Source organism: Aythya ferina, assembly GCF_964211825.1.
Source record: "Aythya ferina genome assembly, chromosome: 9".
NCBI lineage: Eukaryota > Metazoa > Chordata > Aves > Anseriformes > Anatidae > Aythya > Aythya ferina.
In genome coordinates, this window is record NC_140305.1 from 14134980 (window position 1) to 14157696 (window position 22717).

The following is a 22717-nucleotide window of genomic DNA, read 5'->3' on the forward strand; positions in this document are numbered from 1 at the left end:
GCTCGCCTGAACACGAGCCAGCAGTGTGCCCAGGTGGCCAAGAAGGCCAACGGCATCCTGGCTGTGTCAGGAGCAGTGCAGCCAGCGGGGCTGGGGAGGTGATTGTCCCCCTGGGCTCTGCTCTGCTGAGGCCGCACCTCGAGTGCTGGGTTCAGCTCTGGGCCCCTCACTGCCAGAAGGACGTCGAGGCCCTGGAGCGTGTCCAGAGCAGGGCTATGGAGCTGGTGAAGGGCCTGGGACACAAGTGCTGTGAGGAGCGGCTGAGGGAGCTGGGGGGGGTTGGTCTGGAGAAGGGGAGGCTCAGGGGAGACCTCATTGCTCTCTGCAACTGCCTGAAAGGAAGGGGTGGGGAGCTGGGGGTCGGCCTCTTCTCACAGGTAACCAGTGATAGGACCAGGGAATGGCCTCAAGCTGTGCCAGGGGAGGTTCAGGGTGGAAATGAGGAGACATTTCTGCTCAGAAAGAGCAGTCAGGCACTGGGACGGGTTGCCCAGGGAGGTGGTGGAGTCACCGTCCCTGGGGGTGTTCAAGGAAAGGCTGGATGTGGTGCTTGGGGACAGGGTTCAGTGGTGACATTGGTGGTAGGGGGGTGGTTGGACCAGGTGGTCTTGGAGGGCTCTTCCAACCCTGATAATTCTATGATTCTGTAAGGGGAGGAAGAAATTACAGCTACTTCTTGAATCACTGATTCTGAATCTTCCTGGGGAGGATTGTTGACCTGTTAGAAACAATTCTTTCGTAAGACTAGTTTGCACTGACTAGTGTTAGAATAGATCTTGTGCTATGTACCAGAAGATTAAGAAATTTTTCACTTGTATGGAAAAGGAATAAAGATGTGCAAAGAGTTAATGCTATTAGAGTTTTTATTGTTCTTGTTGAATAGAAAATTAGCTTTTGTTTCAGAACTAAGAGTAGTTTTAATTCTTAGCTACTCTTTAAACCATAAACTGAAGTTCAAAATGTGGAGAACTAATTGAGGTAGAAAACAGCTTTCAGTTCTTTGTCCTAACAGCTGGGATTTGTTTCTTAATTTTTCTTACGTAACCGCTTGTTTGCAGAATCAAGGCTCTTGTAGTTTCACAACATGCAATAACATTCGAGTGTGCCATGAAAGCGTACTTTTTTTTTTTTTACAGGTGTCTGTCTTAAATTTCTGCGTATTTGTATAACCATGTGTTTTACTTTTAAGATCTCTGGTCCCTGAAAGGGAGAAAAAAATGAAGTGGGAAGGCGGAATACCCTTGTACCACTTTGCAAGAATAGTGAAAGTTAAACTGCCTGTACAGGTGTTTTGGAGGGTTTTTAGATTGAGAGTGGCTTGCCTGTAGATCAGTAGTGATGCTTTGTGTCCAGTATTTTGACTTCTGCAAGAAGAATGAAGGTCACCTGTGATCGTGCTGTCTGCGCAGCCTGTTTTTTTGACAACGCAAATACCAGTGTTGTGTGTATGCTGTGTGGCTTCTGATCTGTTCTCTGTATCAAAGCCAGCACATTCCAGACACAGTTTTTAAAGCTGACCTACTCTCTGTTCTGGTAGTCTCATTTTTTTCTGTAATTAGCAAGTGGTATTTCTTCTTTGTGTTGTCTTAGTACTAGTTAGTACAATTCCAAGTAAACAGAAATCTTTTCTGTGCATGTTGCGTTTTCTGGCAGGGTGGGCCTGCATGAGACCTGAGATCTTGTGATCCTGATTCTGATCTTTTCAGCATAGCATGGGCACTTTCTTGGAATAGGCCAGGGCTCTTGTTTACTATCCTAAATGTCATTGCCGCTGGATGCTGCTGCTAGCATATTTGTATTCCTGCTCTGGCTGTTAAATCATGGTGTAATCTTGGGATAGTAATGTGCAGCACATTGTGACAGCTGCGGTCCTTTTCACAGCTATCCTCCATCCTGCGTCAGGCCCTGACACTGGTATCTGGAGACAGTGCCTCTGGTGAGGGCTGAAGGAGTTACAGAAAACCCACCTGTTTTTAGGTAGGGTATGAGCCAGCAGTTACTACTTATCCCTGTGAAAACGGAGCAGTTCTAGTGTACAACACAGACTGGCTCTGGGGCTCTTCTAATAGGAGTGAAAAAATCCTTCTGATGGCATCTGTCATCTCGTAATGTATAAAATTAATTTTAAGTGATTATTAAGGGTATGTCTCTATCTAAAATACACCAGAAGTAGATTTAAAGATACTCAAGTACCTTTGAAGTCTAATTTGCAGCTGCAGTGAATTAGTGTTTATATTGTAATGGTATGGTCTTTCATACTTAACCTTAGTCAGTTCAGAAAATATCAGCAAATACGGGTTAAGGTTAGTTGAAGTGGATGTTAAAGATTGTGTGCTAGTTCTGTTTTCAGAGAGAAGAGCCATCTTGGGCTCTTTACAAGATTCTGGTATTTTATATTGTTATTCTGGTGCTGTTTCATGTTCTATGGAAGGTAAATGCATGTTAGCCACCCATTATCATCTGCCAGTACAATTTGGAGTGTGTTGAGAACCTGTCTGAATGCTGCCTGATACGCTGAATCCAAGGGTTTAACAGTGATGCTACTGCTGAAATCCAAATCCACGTTTTTATCCAATATCCAGTGACTTGAAAAGCAAGTTGATGCAAAAACAGAGTAGGTCTGCATTCTTAGTTGAAACAGTAAAATGTTACAAACAGACCGCTACTAGTAGTGTACAGAAGATACAACTTGTGTGTGGGTATTGAGGCTAGGCTACTGAATACTCATGTGAAGGTTAAGGAGTTCAGAAAGTAAGAAAATTGTTACCCTCGACTTCACAAGCAGTGTACTGACACTTGTTTTTCATATTCTTAATGCAGATTTACCTTTGTTTCAGGTTATACACCAGGCACCCCATATAAAGTATCTTGTTCACCTACCAGCGGTGCAGTCCCGCCATATTCTTCGTCACCGAATCCCTATCAGACTGCTGTGTACCCAGTTCGAAGTGCCTATCCACAGCAGAATCCATATGCACAGGTAAATGAACAAAACCTAAAAAAAAGAAAAAAAAAAAAAACTGTCTTATATCTGTTTGGATAGTGTTTTGTTTACGTTGTACTGCCTGGTTGAACTGTAACCTTTATTTTGCATTTATTCCTTCATGATTGGAGAGAATTTTCAGTTGACAACAATGAGGATTTTTAATGCAGTAATTTAGTGTTCCGTCTTAAGTGATGGTTACACCACCTTTATGTTCCTTCTTATGTGACAGTTGCTCTGTGCTCTCTGATGAAATGTTAAGTCCTTGAAGAGAGACTGGATTGAGTAGTTTTAAAAATGAGTGCTGGAAGTTGTAACTACCGCATCATGACTTCATTTTGTCAAAAATTGTCATAAGTTTATATTAATCTTTTTTTTAGGAAGACTCTTGTTATGATTCAAGGAGTTAACAAATCTGTTTAAAAACTACTGAAAATTGTTGGGACTATTTCAACAGGCAAAGTGTTGAACTACTAGAAATGGTAGAATAAAGACACTTCAACAAAATGCTATTAGGAGAAAAGTAGGTGCTTTTTTCTATAAAGGAAATTTGGCTTGGCACATGCACAGTAGTTGGAAGGGATTAATGAGCATCTAACAGGGTTTATCCAGTCTGCTTAGTGTATTTGGATTTGTTAAAAACCTTTGGTTCTTTAATTGAAAAAAGTTGAATAAAAAGTTGTGAAAGAATGAGAAGTTCTGTTACGGATTAATTTATGAAAAGATGTGAAACAAAGAGAATGAATGAAGAATGAGACCTTACTGCAGAAGGTATGGTCAGGATTGAAGAGCTTTGGTGGTCGCTGCTATTAAATGTTACAGTAATGCCTTAAAACAAGGGACTAAATGTTACCAAGTTTGCAAGTGTAGCAGAATTGAAATAACTGAAATGAGTATTCTAGCTTCTACTCTGTAAATCTATTGCATTTTTTTTTAATAAAGCTTTTGTGTTTTGATACTTTCATGAAAGAAGGTAACACTTATTTTCCTCACCAGATACACAATAATTGCTTGATTTATTTTTTTCTCAACAGCAAGGCACTTACTACACACAGCCTTTATATGCAGCACCACCCCACGTAATTCACCACACCACAGTTGTGCAGCCTAATGGCATGCCAGCAACTATGTATCCTGCTCCTATTCCGCCACCAAGAGGAAATGGTGTGACTATGGGGATGGTGGCTGGGACTACTATGGCAATGTCAGCAGGTATGTGGACTTAAAACCCTGGTGTTTTCTTGATGAAGCTCTCCTTCAGTTGAGGCAGAACGTTGCTGCATTACAAAAATGTGATGCCAGGGACATGCTACACAGAACCATCAAATTGCTATGATTAGAAGGGACTTCTGTAGGTCATCCGGGCCAGTGTCTTCAAACTGAGTCCTGCTTGATCAGGTTGCTTACTTGTCCAGTGATATTTCGACCACCTCTTAAGGATGGAGATATTACTATTATTTCTGATACTAGTATTATGGTAAAAGGGTTGTTCTTTACATATGTATGTAATTTCATATCTTCTTACATCTTTTGCTTGTCTTGATGTGTAGAGTCTGATTTCTTCTTCTTTTTACCTAGTAGAAGACAGCAACCTCTAAAGGCTGAGCAAAACTATGTTCTCAGCCTACCCTTACTTTGCTGATCTTCTTTGTATGTTGAAATATAACATTGTGTTTGCACTGCATACAGGTCCTCTGTCATAGGCAGTGGTTAGGGATGTCTGCTGCCTAATGGCACATTCTTCTAGCTCTAGCGCTTTGGAGAAGATGTTTTTTAACCAACATCTAGACTCTTATGTGCTTGTTCACTGAGGGGGTGTTGTTACTCAGTGCTTTTCAACTCACTAAGTGTCCACATTCACTCAAATGACATGAAGTTCAGTCATTTAAAAAATGGGCACCATGAGTTTGTTTTCAGATTCTGGCCTTATCAAACTTATTTAATTTGAGGAATCTCAAATCAAGGGAAGCAGTGTGTCACAAACTGAATTAACTTCAGAGTTTGTTTCAGTTTTGCGTGTGGGCAGGCTTATGCCAGGTGTTTGTTACTCTTTGTACAAGCACTACAGAGTAAGGCTGTTAAGATCCTGGCATCTCAGACTGTTTCTGAACTCCCTTAGTCTGTAAAAACCTGTTTCTGTAGTAATGTAAACAACGACTAATTTATTCTGATTTTTCAGTCAAGTTATCTCTACTATCAAGTATTCTTTTGGCATGTAAAGCCTGCTGTGGGAAAAAGTTTTCCAGTGAACAATACGCTTATGTTGCAGGGTTTCTGCTAGAGCTGTTTTGGAGTAATGAGTATCTTTACATTGGATTAAATATCAAAATAAATGTTGTGCTTAAGTATTTGAAGGAAGATTAGGGCTGGAGTGCAAAATGATGCTGATAATTTTAAATCAGAAGATGAGCAAGCTATATTTTTTAATTAACTCTGCTTGTATTTTTTTTCCTATACTTTGTGCTTACTAAAAAAAAAAATGTTCTCTTCATCCTAGGTACTTTGTTGACAACTCATTCCCCAACTCCAGTAGCCCCTCATCCAGTTACTATGCCCACATACCGGGCTCCAGGCACACCAACCTATAGTTATGTGCCCCCACAGTGGTGATCATCCTGGCAGTCAGTGTAAGTTACTGATTTTGACTGAAAGCAATTAATCCTTATTATTTTTATTTATTAATAAATACCAGCACTGCAGTTCTTTTGGGGAGATTTTTCAGAAGGTAAGCAATCTGGGGTACTTCTACACTATTTTAATAGAGTTAGAATGCACAAATTTTTGCTTATGTAGTACTGTTTTCTGCAAAAGAGAGAAAGCTAGTGGGACTTCTTCAGTGGCCTGTATCTTAGGAAACTACTTAGATTTTCATGCTGCATGATTGTGGAATACAAAACGATGAGCCTCAAGTTTGCCTTACTGAATGCATTTAGGCCCATGTATTTTAATATTTTTGGGTCTTTGGTAATTGCTGAATTCAGCAGTACTATGATCCCTGAACAGAGCAGTATGTGTGACTTGGTCGTTTATTAGGGATTGGCTAAATATGTAAGGCAAGATAAATGTTTTGCCTTGCTGTGAAGGTGAGTCTTTCCCACAGACTGCTGAAAAAAATAGGTAATCTTGAGTTAACTTCATATACTCACCCTGTTTGTGTTACGCTTCAGCTCACGCTTCTTGCAGTCACCACGGAAAGAGTAGTTCTGATACAGACCATAAGTTAGATCATGGGCTTTGAGCGAAGGAAGCTAATTTTGAAATCTGTAATAAGGTGGGATTTGGGGAATGTAATGTGTGTCAAACTGACAGCAAGCTTAATGTTTTGGGGTTGCTCATATTTGCTCCTGTTTCTTTGAGACAACAGCTTAATTTGAAATCAGGTACTTGTCAGACCAACTTGAACTTTTCACTTGTAATCAGTTTAGTTTATGGTTTGTTTTTTTTAGTTTTATGGCCGTGCTGCCATCCAGTGGCACCTCGAGAAGTTGGAGAATTGGGTGGGGAGATGTGTAATGATACATAATGAGGGCAAGTGTAGAGTCCTCCATCTGGGCAAGAACAACCCCAGACAGCAGTATAAGTTGGGGACTGCCCTGCTGGAGAGCAGCAAAAGGGAAAGGGACCTGGGGGTACTGGTGAGCAGCTGGATGTGTTCCTGTGTGATGTGATCCAGGTGTTCCTCCTCCGGCAGGGGGATTGGAGTAGGTGATCTGTCATGGTCCCTTCTAATTCCTAACGCTGATTCTGTGAAGTGACTGCCCTTTGAGTTAGTAGTGGAAAGTCCGTGTTTCACTTTGCTGTGATGCTATATAGAAGTATGCAGATCTGAAATGTTTGACACAAAAGCTCGTTTCATCCAAGAATGTCTTATTACATGAGTATAAAAAGTAAGAGTTTGTCTAAATTAATGACTGCTGGTAATTTAATTGGACATTAAACAACTTCTTAATATTACACCTTCTACTGAGACAAAACTATTAAGGACAATAGAAAGCTGGAATGAAAGATGATGGGAGAAAATAAATGTAATGGCTTCTTAAATTAGAAGCCTATAGATTCTAGTGGATAATGACTGGGGTAGCACTAATGTAATACTTAATTTTGTGTTGTGTATTTATGGTGACTGCAGTGCATGCAATACTGGAATGTTTTACCACACTCAAATTGTATTTCACATAATTGAGCATCTTTCCTGCTTTTTTTCTTAATGTAGGGTTGAAGATGGGAGATATGCAATCAAGAAATTGAGGTTTAAAAGTTGGTGCTGAAGCCCTCATGCCTCCAACCAGGACTTTTCTTCTGAATGCTTTCAACACTTGGCTAAACACTACTAATTCCTGATCACTGAAGATTTTCCAGTGCTGCATATCTTACATCTTGGAACTCCAGCAGTTAGTCTTAAAGCAAATCCTGTTTTGTGGACTGTCTTGCAATTTTTTAGCTAATTATAATGATAAAAAGGGAGTATAAATTTATTCTGATCCATATCTAGTCAAATGCATGTTAAAACACAAAAACAAAGCTTGCTCAATCTACCTGCAGTGACTGATGCAAAAACCATCATATGCAAATCCAAAGGAACCGAGAAGTATTTTACAACTTGTATCACTAATGCACTGTTGTAATGTATGCAGGGTCTTAAAAGGTAGAATCATGAAAGTGAGTTTCTTTGTAGACCACCATAAGATACATTAGATAGTGCTTCAACCTTTTTGGGGTTGATGGAATTGCCAGTTTAAAAGGGGCACTTTTTTTTAGTGATATATTCTTTTCAAATTCAACTACGAAATTGGAGTGACTAGAATAAAAGCTGGAAAAGCTGTAGAAATCCCACACACAATTAGTTTACTTCATACCTTTTCACTTTCATTATATGAATTCAGTGTTATACAAATGTTTTTAAGGATCAGAATGAAATGATAAAGGTAATGCTGTGTGTGCCAGTAAATAGAGCAAACTTCCTTGAGGCAAAACTTGCTATTGGGAATAGTAGGAGGTGACATCACCTGCATAACAAATTGCATGTCCTGGGGAGATACATATCCAGTACTATCTTTCATGTGATGCAAGATGTGTTAAAGTGAGACTGCCACACAGGCTGATAGAAAAACACTTTCTTCTAGTTCTCAGTTCAGGAAATCTGTGTTGTTTTTCCTAAACAATGTTGTAGTCAGTTAAAAACTTATGTGCAGTTGACCCAGCTTGCTTTCCTGAAATTTAAGAAATGCTAGATCTTTTTACTACAAACAGGAGGAGTTCAGCTGCATGTTGTCCCGAGGAAAGCTTGTGTGCCTGAGTATGTTAAAGGGGAACAAATCATTTTAACACAACTTCCTTGTTAGCTACTTGCAGTATGGACTGTAGATATGCTGTAATAGGGCTACCAGAATATAGAGGTTTCAGATAATTCATTTTTTTCCTGAAAATATTTGTTATTGAAGTAGGAGCCATTCAGTGGTTACAGCATTTTGATGTATTTTCTTAGTGTTTTTTTTTTTTTTTTTTTTTTTTTTTTACTTCCTAAATTGCACTTGGAAGCATGTAAAATAAGACTGACTGCAGATTAGCAATTTCATTGCAATGAGTCATTTCTGATATTCTTTCTTGCAATTTCAATTTTTTTAAAAAGTACCTCAAAAAATGCTGTGGTGATAAAGGGCTAGCCTTAGAACCCATTTGTATTCCAAAATTCTTATGGGGGAGATTTTAAATTTTTTAATTTGAATGTTGCACATAAAATTAAGGTTTTTCTTAAACCTGCTTATGATTCCGGAAAGATGAGATTTTGTTTTGGAGACATTCTGCCTGCAATAAATTATGCAGTAAATGGTTATAAAATGTTATTCCCTACTAAGCGTTTACACAGAGGTGTATCAGGCTGTATTGTTCCTGTAGGTTAATTTCCATTCAGAAATGATTTTTTATTTTTTTTTATAAGTTCTGTATCTAGTTATTTTTTTTCTGGGGTGTTCTGCTCCTCTACAGACTTGGCGGGTACATCAGGGTAACATCAGTGCTGATTTAATGCTTCCATTCCAGTACTTTGCCCTGGTGGGATGCTTGTGAACCAGATAATCCGTCGGTGGGTAGAGCCTTCAGTAACTTTATTTTTTACAGTAAGCACTCTCCATTATTTTTTAAAACTTTTTTTCCTTTTGTTTTATAAAATTTAGGATTATTTTGCAAGAATGACTGCCAGTGGACAGCCCCCTTATTTCTAATGCCTTTAACATAAATGATGTTGTTGAAATAAGTACTTTAAACCTTACTCATGAGCACTTAGAGCAGCTTAGGGACTTCCATATGTTTTTATATGGAGCAGAAAATTACCCCCAGACAACCCATTTGAATCTGTACTGCTTTGGTCAAGTCTGTTTAACAATTCCATTTGTGTTGTAGGTTTGCAGCTTTGATTAGTCAGGTGTGCCAGAGAGTACAGTGAACATTAACACAGGCCATTTGTTCAGTTTAGCTAGTAGAGTGTGACATTTTTGTTGTCTTAGCATGATTTTAACAAAGTTGAGGTGTGAACCAGTGCTATATTGGGGAGAAGCTATAAAGAACAAGCTCAAAGCTTTGCTGTCTCCTGTCTCATCACCCTATAAATTAAAGCTTTGAAAATCCCAGGAGAGAACTTTTCATGAATGCTGCATTAGATAAATAGCTAAGGAATTAATATAACATCCTGTATATTTGCTCTAACTTCAGATTCCTAAATGTCATCTTGGAAGTGGTCTCTGTATAATATTCCATAACATTTGGGCAGTCTCACTTACTTGAGCACTTTTTTTTCTAAGTTGCATTACGGGATTCATCCACAAGGGGGAAACTTTGCCTTTTTTTTAAAAAAGGTACCACACCTTCCAGTTTTGATCAGTTACAGTCTGCTGGGAGGGTGGAGCATGTCTCCAGTAGTTTGATATGGGAATTAACCAAAAGCACAGTGCGGGGGGGCTGGGCGGGGGGAATGGGAGGGGAATATGTGTATATATAACTATCTTAATGGTATTTTGTTGCAAATAGTAGAAAGCATGGATATAAAACTGCGGCGGGGGAAATTGTACAACGTTAAATAGGCGTTTACACAGTGAGGGTCTTACGAAACATTCTCTCCTGCTTTTTATATAACATTCCCTATTTAGAATTCCTTTATTAATAAATACGCAGTATGTGTTTGCACTAGAGCTCCTTGGAAAATTAAAAGAGCTAGTGCAGTAGAGACATTTCAGATCAAGCTTCTCTTTAAAAAACAACAAAAAAAAAACACTTTTATGGCAGCTTTATATGAATAAAAAAAGTACTACTTTAAACCTGGAACTGAAGATAACTTGCAGCAATAACAGAGAGAAGTCCAAGATAGTATTTTTTTTTTTTGTTTTTTTTTTTTAATTCAAATTTCAGGTGTTGAATTTAGATAAAGTATTTTTTAAAAGACTGAGGTATTCCCTATGTCAGTAATAACTGATGAAAATGTCTTTTAAATGTAGCAGCAGCAAAATAAAAATGGCTAGTAATTGGCACCTACAACTTGTAGCCCTAGTCAGTGGTGTGGTGGTTATTAACCGAACGATAAGGAGAACAGAGAGCTTACTACTAGATCTTGCCTATGCTTGTTGTAACCATCTCCTGTTTGAAGTTTCTAGGAGACGTACAGGAATGCTGTTGATGAAAGCTTCTTTTTGAGTGTACTATGCAAGTAAAATGCTTAGATGCAGTGATAGATGGAAAAAAAAACAAAACACCTTTATTGTAGTTGAAGTCCTTCCTCATATCACTTCATCCACTGGAGGAAAAAAAAAAAAAAAAACAAAAAAAAAACAAAAGAAACTGTAAGTACCACAATGTCTTAGTGTTGTCTGAGGATATTTCATGGTACAGAGTTGTATACTAGGGTACTCAATGTTGACTACTCTTCATGGAGTGTTCAGGCTTCACTTCTACTTGGATAGTAGCTTCTTAAGGTATCTGAGCAAGAAATGGTCAGAGTTAGCTTGGAATCACTCCCCAGTGCTTAAGCACAGTATTATACACCATTCATTTGGGTTTAGAACATATTTTTGCTTGAATAGGTAAGCACAGCAATCCGATACCACCACTTAACTCTAGGCTTAGAGTCATACCAGAGAATAGTGAATACCATGTATGTGAAACTCCCGTGTTTGGAACATGAAAAATAGTAATGCTTCAGCTGGAACTCGGGGGAAAGAGGGCAGATGGATGCTGTAGTTGTGAAATTGTAATTTGCAGTTGCCCAGGATGTGGTTTGTGCTGTAGTTGGTAGGAAATAGGCATGATCCATGTCCAGTCTTCTCCAGCAGGTGTCACTGGCTGACCTTAGCAGTTGCAGAGGATCAAAAGCAATCGATTAATCCTCATGTTGAAATGTTTGTGAACACTTGTTCAAAAGACATAAAGATTTAAGCTCATTAAGGTTGTTTCTCCTATAAAGTGTTAGCTTTCTAATACTATATCAACTCTAAGCTTCTTGCAGAAACCCTAAGATTTGATGAGGTAAATGCTAATTAAAAGGAACAACTGCAGCAAAGTTAGAATTGTTTTGTGTATCAAGTCTCACAAAGGATAAAGATCTTTCAGAAGTAGTGAGGACTCTTTCAGCAGTCTGTGTGCACCTCTGTTTAGGGGGCATGTTGAGAGAAAGTAAGGTGTGTTTTGCAGAGGGAAGAGAGGGAAGAGGAACAGCGTTTATCTGGGGAAGAGGAAACCTTTTCTTTTGTATGTTGAATACAACACTTAAACATCTAATTCCAGAGGTCATAAGGGTCCATTTGTGATTTAAAAAATAAAATCTAAACAATTTATGGGCTCTGAAGTTTCAACATCAAGAAAGTAAACATGACTTTTCGAAACTGTTGTGACTTTTGGGCACTTAGCAGGCAAACTGGGAAAGCTTTTTTAGCTGGCTGCTGTACAGACTTGTTATAAGTAGAATGGATTTGTTAGTGTTGTGTTCTTTTGTTTTGTTTTGTTTTTGGTTTTGTTTTTTTAAATTGTAATGCTATTATTGGCTGCCCTCATGTCTAAGACTTGGAAAAGTGAGTGCATGCAATGGAAGTACAAGAGGCCCCAGTAATAGTTCTCCATGTTTGTTATGAAATAGACACAGGTTTCCTTTTTATGACTTTTTTTAAAACTGTCTTACGAACAGTTGTATTGGTACTTTTTTTTTTTTTTTTTTTTTTTTTTTTTTTAAGTTTAGGTCAATGTTGTCTTCCAACATAAGTTTTAAGGCATCACTCACTCCTGCATTGAACTATTGCATCAACACAAAGAGTGGAGAATCCATTCTGAGCCAGTTCAATTGTGAAAATTCATACTTTTTTTTTTTTATTTTTATGCAATTCAATGAGTAGATGAGCTCAGATTTAAATTCTTAAAAGCACGTTTATTGTAACAAGAATTGTTATGTATTAATACTTCAGTTTTCAATAAAGATTGACTTGTGTTGCTTATTGTGGGGTCTTGATTTTTGTTTTTTTACTGCCTTTGACATGATCCATTTAGAAAAGATTCTCTTGTTGGTTAGCAGTATGTTATGTTGAAGCTCTCTTTAAACTAATGAAATCTGGTGATGGATCAAAGTAGAGTAAAATATGGAAGTAAGGTGTTTTCTCAGATTTCGTGATGACTAACAAAACAGAGTAGTGAGAAGAAAATGGAACAGATGTAAAATTTCACAATGTTTAACATTTGCTTCATACTCAGTCACTTCTGTCTCAGAGATGACAAATCTTGAGCAGCAAGTTGTTCTAAGTCAGTATTTCGATTTCGAGTAGCCCCAGAAGCAAAAGAATGAGTAGGTGTAAGGTGTGGGTAATCATCATTTCTTTAGAGGATGGGTTAATTGAAACAACGCTAATGTTAAAGTAGAAGTGTCAAAGTAGAAGAGGGGGGGAGATGGAAGCTATAATGTTTGAACTAACTAGCTATTTTTATTTATTATAGGTCTCCAAAAATAACATACCTAGTAACATTGCTGTGAAAAGCAACGCATGTGGAAGAGGAAGGAATCATGTTAATAACTGCATCAAACTGCTGAGAAAGTGTTCAGATTTTTTTGAGATTATTTCTACAGGTGATTTTTGCTGTTCAGTCAAGTAGTTCAGCATCTAAAATTGTGGCTGAGCATAAATTTGAGTTTCGGTTTTACCTCAAGTTACTTGCAGGTCAGTTATCCTGGGATCACTTTTTTGCAAATAGATGGATTTTCAGGTCATTGGAGCTGCTGCTGGCATCGGGGAGGATATAAACAGGGGAATAATCTTCAGTAGTGGTGATCATTCCTGGGTTAGAAAGGCCCTGGGATAGCTGTTCTTATGGTGGTCAGTGGTGGAGAACTACTTCATACTGTATCTAATGCTCATAAGAACATGATACCGAACTTTGCAGTTGGGGTGGGTTGGACGGGAAGGTGTTCTCTGTGGCCTTTTTGTTGTGATTCAAATGTGTCTGTGGGACTGTCAAAATGGTAGGTCAGTCCTGGTTGTCTTTTTTCCCCCTACCAGTTTCCTTTCATGATGACGTTCTGATGCATATTGCTCTTCTCCTTACTTGCTTGTTAAATATTCACTGTGAAGATACATTACTGACAAGGACTGGCCTTGTTGCAGAGGCAATTTTAAACATATGATAACAGCCAAAGCCCCTTCCAGAAAAAGCAACTGCTCAGATCATCAGAAATAAAGCTAGGAGTTCTGAACTTCAAGTTTTCCTGTAACTTTTCGGTCCTTATAATTAATCCTTATAATTAAGGACAGAAGGAAATTTGGCTTTTTATAAGAAATGCTATTACATCTTAAATTCCATGACTCACTGGTTCAGCGTTCACGTGTAGACAAATCCAGGAAACAGAAATAGTTTCGTTGGGGAGCTCTGTTGGCAGTCAGGAGCCGCGTACTGATCAGTGCTGGTGTACAGGACAGCGGTTTTGCATTACATACATACGATGTCTGTCTTGTGCAGGAAGAGTTAGTTGCTCTGTGGATTTTATTTTAAAACCCAGTTAGGCTGTTAACTATCCGTCCTAGAATAGAATACAAGGGGTTCCATGTGGTGACAAGGGGGGGAAGAAATGCATGACAATAAGAGGGCTTTGGTAGCTACAGGAAGCAATTTTGTTGGTGTCACGGACGGATCGCATGCCTGCGTTGTGGAGGCTGCTGATCCCCACATAGGTGAGTAACCCACAGACGGAGATGTAGCTGGACTTAAAGATATTCCAAGTGCTAGCCTGACAGGGAAAATACTTGGCACCAAGCAGCCTAATGGTGAGCTTAAATTAATACAGTTAAATCTTCATTTTGGGGGTGAAGCACTATTTTGTAGTGCTTCACAATAGCTTGTAGATTGTTTTTTGTTTGTTTTGATAAAGGTACTGGACAAATTGGTGCTTCAGAATGAGGGAGGGGAACACATCTTTCCACAGTTCTGCTTTACCAGCCTTATTGTAAGAAATACGATCACATGAAACTATAAGGTCGAGATGAAGTGCTGTATCTTCTTTAAATGCAAGAATGCTAATGTGTCTGAAGTAGGAGCTAAGGTTTTTCTTGATGGTATGATTTCAGTAACAACTGTATTGTTTCAGATCACTGGAAGCCAAAAAAAAAAAAAAACTTACTGGGGCTAGGTAATGGATGTTGAGGCAGGCTGTAGCTTTAAAGAAAAAGGAAGCAGCAGCTGTGGAAAGATGAAACTATAGTTACAGCCACATTTGCTTGGGTAGATATAAAGGCTTTTATCGTATACTCAGTGGTTAATGTGTTATGGGAAGATTATAGAATTAGTCAGGAATAAAGTTGATAGCTCGTTTATTTCCCATCTCACAAATGTATATGTAAACAGTCACACACAAAGGTATACAAGTCTGGGTTACATATCACAGGTATTTCATTTGCACGGGCTGTAAAACAGGGAGCTGCTTTGGTAGCAAAGTTGTGCAAAAGAGAAACTCACTATGCAGAGAAGAGTGGAGTAGTTGCAGGGAGGAAAATGACAAAGGTACACAGTAAGAACAAGCAGCCTACAGTTTCACTGTTACCACCAGCATTGCCAAAGCCATGGGATTTAATAATGTAGTCTGTTAAGGAACGATGGGAGACATGGTGAGAAATGAAACGTGGTGTGAGGTGTTAATCCCAAGGCAGGGCAAGCGGCGATTGCTGCATGGTCCGGAAGGACAGTGCTTTGGCCTCTTACGAGCCTGAAATACGCAGCTGTGACTATGAAAGCAATCCAGGTTGCTGCTGTTCTTGAGCACGCAGGGGGCCATCCTCCTACCCCACCCTGATCTCTGTGCATCACTGAGCAGAAAGATGCTGCTGCTGTGTCCTATTTGAGTGTCTTTTTGCACTAGTGTAGTTCTGAAATGAGCTGCATTGATTTGTCTCCACTGCTTCGTAGATGAATTCCCTCCCCTGCACTGTCAAATTAAATGAACAAAACTACACCTTCAGTAGCTTCAAATGAGCTGGAAACACTTCAATTTTGTTCAGTTTACTTCTGTCCATTACCAGAGTTTTTACTTTTTTTAACCCATTACTTACCTGAAGACCTGATCCTACAGCTTTGCTTAGACTGGGAGCTCTGGGGGCAGGGCTTTTCTACTGGTAGGCTGCTGTACAAGACATTGTAGTGGAGCTCTTCCCAAACTGATGTGGTGCTGCCACTCATCAATAGCAGCAGCAGGTCCTGTTAGCTTGAGCAGAAAACTTGAGTAGCCGCAGGTGCAGGCTGAGGCTCCAGCAGCTGAATGAAGTCTGGATAGCTCCAGTCCCCAGGCTTTTGGAGTTACCGCAGTACCGTATTTGCTGTGGTAACAGCAAGTGCCATACCCCTCGTTAGCAGGCAGATGGCTAAACTTGAAAACAGTTTCAGTAATAGCAATAAAATGAGAAATTAGGACTTGCTGGAAGCTGTACCATGTCTTAGATCCTGACAAAGTTCTTAAGCAGTCTGTGTAGCAAGTGGTATGATACTTTTTCAAAACACTGATAATTTAAAAATCACTGCGAGGTGGATATAATTGATTCTGCTGCTACACAAAGATACTCTTCTGCTACAGTAAATCTGGAGGAGCACAGCCTGATATTTTGATTTATATTGCGAAATATGAAAGACCTTTTCATTAAGAAAAGCTAATTTCTGTCATTCTGGCATCCTAAGAAACGTGGTGGTTTCAGTCTGAAGCCAGGATTCCTTTGGGATATCTGTTACTTGTAAATGCTTCAATTCTCAGTTGTTCTGATTTAATGATGTGGAAGCCTGGCTGTTGGATATTTGCAGGAAGCTGTTCAGACACCCAGCTGCAGGCGGTTTCTGCATTGTAAGCTTCTGGGTGGCAGGCTGTGAAGTGCTGTCTTCACAGAGCAGTATCCTGGACAGCTGGAATTACCTGTGGTGAGGTGATGGATGAGGCCAAACACAAGCAGGACTCTTCAGCAACCTGCACCCCACAGCTCTTCAGGTAAAGGGTTAAATGGGGAAGATCTTAAAGGTTGCTTCATGGGGATATTTAGATCTGGGCACTGATCTTTTCGATATTTAGATTAGGTTCAAAGATGGCTTATACTGGTCTCGATGCTATCAAGACTTGAAGCATAAGCAATTTTCCAGTGTATCCATCCACGTTTTCTGACTCAGTTATTCCAGACTAATAATATAGAGATTACTTTTTTTCTTTTCCAGAGCGAAAGTTAGATTATTTAGCAGCCACTGGTTCTCTTTGATTGATAACTTCAGCAAATCATTCTTGTGACTGGTTCACAAAAGTCTGTGTCTTGTCTGAGTGAAATCTGGGCAGATTTTACTCAATAGGAAATGTGGCTGTTTTTCACAAGAATTTTCTAAACATATAGCTACAGGAGGGGAGGGGGCAGACTGCCAGAAACAAATGAAAACACGAAACCACACTTGGATCAGATCTTGTCCTCTTCTTGTACCTAAATGCAGAAGTATTTTTTTAGCAGTTAGGTTCTACCCTGAAGTCATGAATTGAGTGGTTGCTGTGCAGACTCACAGTAGGAGCTTTAAGTGGTGTTAGCTTTTTGTTTGTTTGATTTTGTTTGTTCTTTTCATGAAAATCCTTACTTCTGGTCAGGTAGAAGGCTCACTTTTGAGAGGAGGAGAGGTGGGTAATGAAGTTTTGTGTCTCTGCTTCGTTGTGCTTTACATGGACTTCTCTTGTGCGTCTGAGATAGTTCTGTCTGGTAAGCTCTGAAAGCTTGACAAAAGTTGTACTTGACCTGTTGCTCATATGCCAGAAAAACCCTTATGATGAGTTTAGGAAAATCCACAAGGTCATCATTTAATGTGCACACATACAGGCTTTCTATCCTACATACACATTCTCCCTGATAATTTTAACTAACAGTACGAATGCTGCATAACGCCGTTTAAAATCCAGATGAAAGATGTAAAGGAGGGAAAATAGTGCTGGTTAGTCTGTTACCACTTTATAGCATATGTACATCTTACCATTTCTTCATTTAGGAGAGGAGACGATTTTTGAGTGCCTAATCACTTTAAAAATCAGTGGAGGTCATACGTGCACGATCTGATACAGGGGTTGGTTGGGTTTTGTGGTTTCTGAGGCAGGAAGTGGTGCTGGGTAGAAATTAAAGGATGTCATTTCTTGATGAAATCTTGTTCAGATGTACACTCTGTTACCTTGACGTGGGTGTGTGGTTACATTGAGCAAACTGAGTTTGATTCTTACCTGTTTAGTAATGCTGTAACTCCACCTGCTATGTTACAAGGTTTCCACTCTTCAGTGCAATCAACTTTTATACCTGATTTCAGTCTTGCATAGGGAATCAGATCCTAGCTCCAAGTGTTTCTTACAAGGCTAGGATCCCAACTGAAGACACTTAATAAGAATATTTACTGATGAACAGTCAAGTAGAGGATGCGTTTTCCTCTACCAGAAGTAAAGAGCTTTTCTTCCATTGGGATACTGTTTGGCCAGAGAAGTCTGTTTTGGCACTTAACAAAAATTTCTATAAAGTTTCTCAATATAAATCATTTGTGTGAATTAATCATATATGAAATAACTTCTGGAAGAGATGGTAAGTAACCTGCTAACTTAACTCAATGCAAATTTACAGTTCAGAGTACTGATACAGAGATAATAGTAGTCAGCTCTTATGTGTGTTCACTGTGGGGAGGGTTTTCTTTAATTTTTTTTAATTGCAACAAAAAGCTGCAGAAAATCAGGGTACTGGTTTCTGTGCCAGTCTCACCCCACTTTCATTGAGTAGAATAGGTCAGGATTTGTACTGGAGTAACTTCAGTGTAGACTTAAAGCTGAGTGTCTGTATAAAGCAAAATACAAATTAAAAACAGATCGGAAGTTGCAACAAGAGAACTTCAAAGAGGTGTGATAACTTTTTGCAGACTGTGGATGGTGACGTGCTGGACAGGGACACAGAGTTTTTGGGGAATCACCATCCTTGGAACACAGTCAGATAGCAGCGTGACAAGACTGCGCGTGACCTGATGCAGCTTCACAGTAAGTCTTATTTTGAGGGTGTGTGCACGCATGTATGTTGTTGGGGGACTTGTGATAAGTAAAATCCCAACACCTCTTCTGGCCTGGGTTAGTCTAGGTCAATGCAGCATCCCCCCCCCCCCATACTACAGTGCTCATAGGCTCAGAGAATTGATCCCTTCTGTGTCAACACTTTTTCTTCCTGGCCAATCAAAACAGACACATGGATAATGAAAGGAGGGGCGCACACACTTAGGGTAAACACAAACGAAATGATTGCTTTCTGTTACTGATTGCTTTCTGTTACTGATGCTTTCTGTAAGGCTGACTCTGGTTGTTGCAATGCAGCAAGGGTAATCATTTAGTATGCAGGATGATGTGAAATCCGAATGGTGTATTGCTCTGCTCAGCACTTCTGGGGAATAAAGCTTACGCTGGTGAGTCAGGGAGCGATGGGTGCCTGTCCCCAAAAAAGGAAGCGTGCCTGTGCAAAGGCTTAGGCTGCTGGCAGGTAACTGTGAGCTGGTGCTGTGCTAACACTGTGTCTGGGGCGTGCAGGTGACATCCCTGAGGGCTGGGGGTTTGTGGGGTCAGCTCAGTAGCGCCACTGAGCTACCAGAGGGGCAGTGCTGGATGCTGGTCTTCATGCCTGGAGCCTACAGCGTTTATCAGCGGGTGAGCTGTGGCCAGCTGGCACCTGAACTAGTGTTTAGATTGGGTGTAGGAGGTGGAGGGCCAAACAGGGCACTGCTTGAGGCACACAAAGCAGTCAGTAGGCTGTGTATGGCTAGGACATGGTGCTGTAAATAATGCTGATGGGCAAGATGAAGCAGTGGGGGGAGGGGTTACCTTAGTGCTTTCTGACAGAATTGTTTTTTTTTTTTTTTGGTTTTGTTTTTTTCCCCCATCAAGGTCTTGATGCCTCTTCCCCTCAAGTGAACAAAACTTCGGCTTATCTCAGGTGGCACAGCCCAGCTGGCAGCCAGTCCTGTTGGCTGCCGCTGCACTAAGCCACAAGGGGAAGCCCAGCCAGGGCTCGTGGGCTGCATGGGTTCAACGAGCTAGAGGCATTGCTGTGGGAAGAGCACTGCGAGGCTGGTAATGCAGCTGCAGTGCACAATAGAAAGCTGATACTTGTTTGCCCTCCATGTTTTAGTGATGTGTGCCTGGTTGTTCAGTGTTCAAAGGCCATTCCTGCAAGTGTCCCAGTGGCTTGGTTTCCTGACTGCTGCATGCCACCAGAGATAATTTTTTTTTGACAATTTGGGGTTCTTGTTGCCATTCTCTAGAGGACTGCATTGAGTGGTGATGGCACATTGGGCTCTGCCTTGGCGAGGAGCATGGGCTGTGCATTTTCCCAGGAACAGTGGCAGGTGTGGCACAGGCTGTGTCAGGTCCAGGAGAAATTGCTGGGTTCTCTCAGGACTGTTTCTTAATTCACTGATCTTGTTGTGCCTCTTTAATTCCCTGTTGCTCAGAGGAGGCTTCAGCACCCCCTGCAGCTTTTTTCATGTTTGCTTGACTTTTTTCCCTTTAAGTAGCTAGCAGGCAGTTGGGACTCAGCTGCTGGTGCAACCAATGACTTGCTAACCTTGAGCAGTGTTTTGAGTGACCAGTACCTCTCTGGTGCCGTATCTTGCTTCCACCAGCCTGCCATCCAAAAGATGGCTTCACTGAGGGAAGCCTGCAAGTGCTTCTCCACTGATTAGCAGTCACGCGTTAAGTTGCAAGAGGAAAATCTCCACAATTATTTTGAAGAGAAACAAGTTTACACAGATAAGACATGTCAGACACAAACACAGGCTGAGCTTTACTTTTACAAGTTTCTTTATGAAATTATATAGCCCCTGGTCTGGGGAGAAGATATAGTGCAAGAATGACTTTGTACATGCTACTGAATGCAGATATCCCTGGATGACCAGACTTTGGTCAGCTACAGCATTAACAAACACTGGACTTCTGAGCTCTGCAGGCAGTTAGTGCTCGCTCAAATAGCATCGTGTTGGAACATGGGGGTATCTTCCTTCCAATGTCTCCTAAGCTAAGAAATTCAGTCAGTATGGCTTCTAACTCTCACTATGGTAAGGCAAATCTTTCCTTTTGCTAACCAAGGTTTAAATTTATTTTTTCTTGGCCACAGTTTGAAAACTGGGTACCTAAAGTGAGGCTTTTAGTGCTAAGTCTTGGCCTTTTGCAATTAGCCTTAGGTTTGATTTTGCTTTGTTTTTTGAAGGTGTCAAAACCCTGTAATAATACCCCTTGAACTGAGGGTCTGTAGAAGTTTGCATAACTATCGTGGTTTTAGTTTGTCAGTGTCAAACTGCAGACTGACTTCTGGGAGCTAGGTTTGCAAATATTGACCTTTTGTTATTTAAAAAATAAAAACAGACAAAACAGGCATAAAGTTAACAACATCTGACAAGAACAATTACAGACTTACAAAATACACAGTTCTGGTTTATACCATAAATAAACACATTACAAACAGTGAGCATTTTCATTGGCCAGGAAATATGGCAGAATGATAAAAGATAGTCTAAGGAATTGATGGTATTAATTTAGGCACATTTTTCTCTAACTTATAATAACAAACCCTCTAGAGAGATTCTTGACCTTTACTCATGCTGCAGGTTGATTGGCACCATTTAATGAACTATGTTGTTCATCAGTGTTGTTGAATTAAAGGAAAGAGAAAAGGGTCACAGTGTAATACTCACTGTTATCTTGTCTGAGTGCCAGCAAAGGCTAACTGAATTAGTTAGAAGTGTGTAGGAAGATCATGTCCTTGATCAGAAAGGTGGGGAATGGGGAATGGGCAGAGAATAGAAGGGATTTTTCCTCCCTGGAAAATGTATGTCAGCGACACTGAGCTGTTGTTCTGAGCATGTCAGTGGACGAGGAGCCAGTAGGTTTAACAGCTGCCATCCCCTCTCTGACCGCTGCCAGGCAGCAGTAGTGTTCACAGCAGAAAGGAGTGATGCAGTGTACAGCTGACAGGCAAAATCTTTCCAGATGAAACACATCAGGTTCCATTCTGTGATCTCATCCTGGAAGTTTGTCGCGGGTGCTGTGCAAGGCTGGCTCGATGCACAAATGCACGTGTGCAAGCACACACGCAGTGTCTCACCTCGGAGCCAGGTCAGTTGGTCTGCAAAATAAATAGAGAAGGCAGGAGCACGTGCCATCCTCTGTAAACAAAGGATTGGAAGAACCTGGGCTCCACCTCCTAGGACTGATGGATAAAGTGCTTTCTCAGAAGGGGTTCAGGCACAAACATGGGGCTGTCCTTATTTCCGGAAGGGTGTCAGCCTGCTGATGTTCTGCCAGAAGTTCGAGGGCTTGCGCTTGGGCTCTGCCAGCATGAAGACTTGCTGCTGAGGGAGTGTAGTAGGCAAGGTGGGATGCTTCTGACGCATCAGGAAGTCATAGTATGGCCTGGTGACAGCTGATGGCAAGGAAATAAGTGAAGCGTGTTACTTGAGCACAGTGCTTTCCATACACCCTGCCCCATCCCTGTTAAAGCTGCAGGGGAACAAATGTCGTTTCCCTCAGCTTACCCCTTATTTCAGCACTGCCTTTTAGGCTTAGGGTTGGTGCTGTGGAAGCCCTAGAGCATACCCTGTCCGGCATACCCTGACAGTGTTCTGTCAAGCGTACAATGCAGCTAAATGGCTGTAAACTCCGTTTGTGGCCATATCTTAGTTCTGGCTTATTTTGAAATGTAGCCAAGCTTTCTTACTGGGGACTCAGCTGGGATCCTACTGCTGGCTGTTGCCACCACGAGGAATTGGTTGCCTCACTGTGGCCTAAAGGAAAGCAAATGGCATTTCTTCTGGAGATAAAGGGGGATGGAGGCATCACAAAAAAGGGTGGCAGGAAGCCTTAGATGACAGTGCTACAGGCACAGGAACCGCCTGTTCTGTTGCTTGCATTCACACTCCTCTGGCCACTTAATTTTTATTTATTTATTTATTTTAACAGCACTGATAATGAGCATGCCATCTGCTCATGGGATTCTGCCAGAATAGCAAGCTTTAATGCATTTTCCACAGGCAGGACAAGTCAGCGCTGCAGTAGCATTTATGACCCTCTGCATCTTAGGAATCATTACAAATTTTCATCTTGTCTCTTCACAAAGGGAATGTCATACTGTTTGGAGAGCCTGGTGTCTAGGGTGAGGCTGTGAGCTAGCCTTAGAACAGGTCTTGTGCTTAGCTGTGGGTTCAGGT

General features: G+C 40.6%; 2 protein-coding genes across 12 annotated transcripts in view; one reads left to right on the forward strand and one right to left on the reverse strand.

Annotated features, from left to right (window-relative positions):
• FAM168B (family with sequence similarity 168 member B) overlaps positions 1–12453 on the forward strand; it is a 66045-nt gene extending 53592 nt beyond the window's left edge. For 3 of the 4 annotated variants that reach the window (XM_084529976.1, XM_084529974.1, XM_084529975.1), the window contains 4 exons: positions 2838–2980; positions 4018–4195; positions 5481–5610; positions 7197–12453. In XM_084529976.1, coding sequence (XP_084386102.1) covers positions 2838–2980; positions 4018–4195; positions 5481–5593 — 434 coding nt within the window. In that variant the 3' untranslated portion in view covers positions 5594–5610; positions 7197–12453. Of the gene's footprint in view, positions 1–2837; positions 2981–4017; positions 4196–5480; positions 5709–7196 lie in introns of all 4 variants that reach the window. The other variant, XR_014696101.1, reaches the window with a different exon arrangement.
• A 2341-nt stretch (positions 12454–14794) lies between these two features.
• ARHGEF4 (Rho guanine nucleotide exchange factor 4) overlaps positions 14795–22717 on the reverse strand; it is a 212951-nt gene continuing 205028 nt past the window's right edge. For all 8 annotated transcript variants that reach the window (XM_084529194.1, XM_084529196.1, XM_084529193.1 and 5 more), the window contains one exon: positions 14795–21933. In XM_084529194.1, coding sequence (XP_084385320.1) covers positions 21776–21933 — 158 coding nt within the window. In that variant the 3' untranslated portion in view covers positions 14795–21775. The remainder of the gene's footprint in view (positions 21934–22717) is intronic.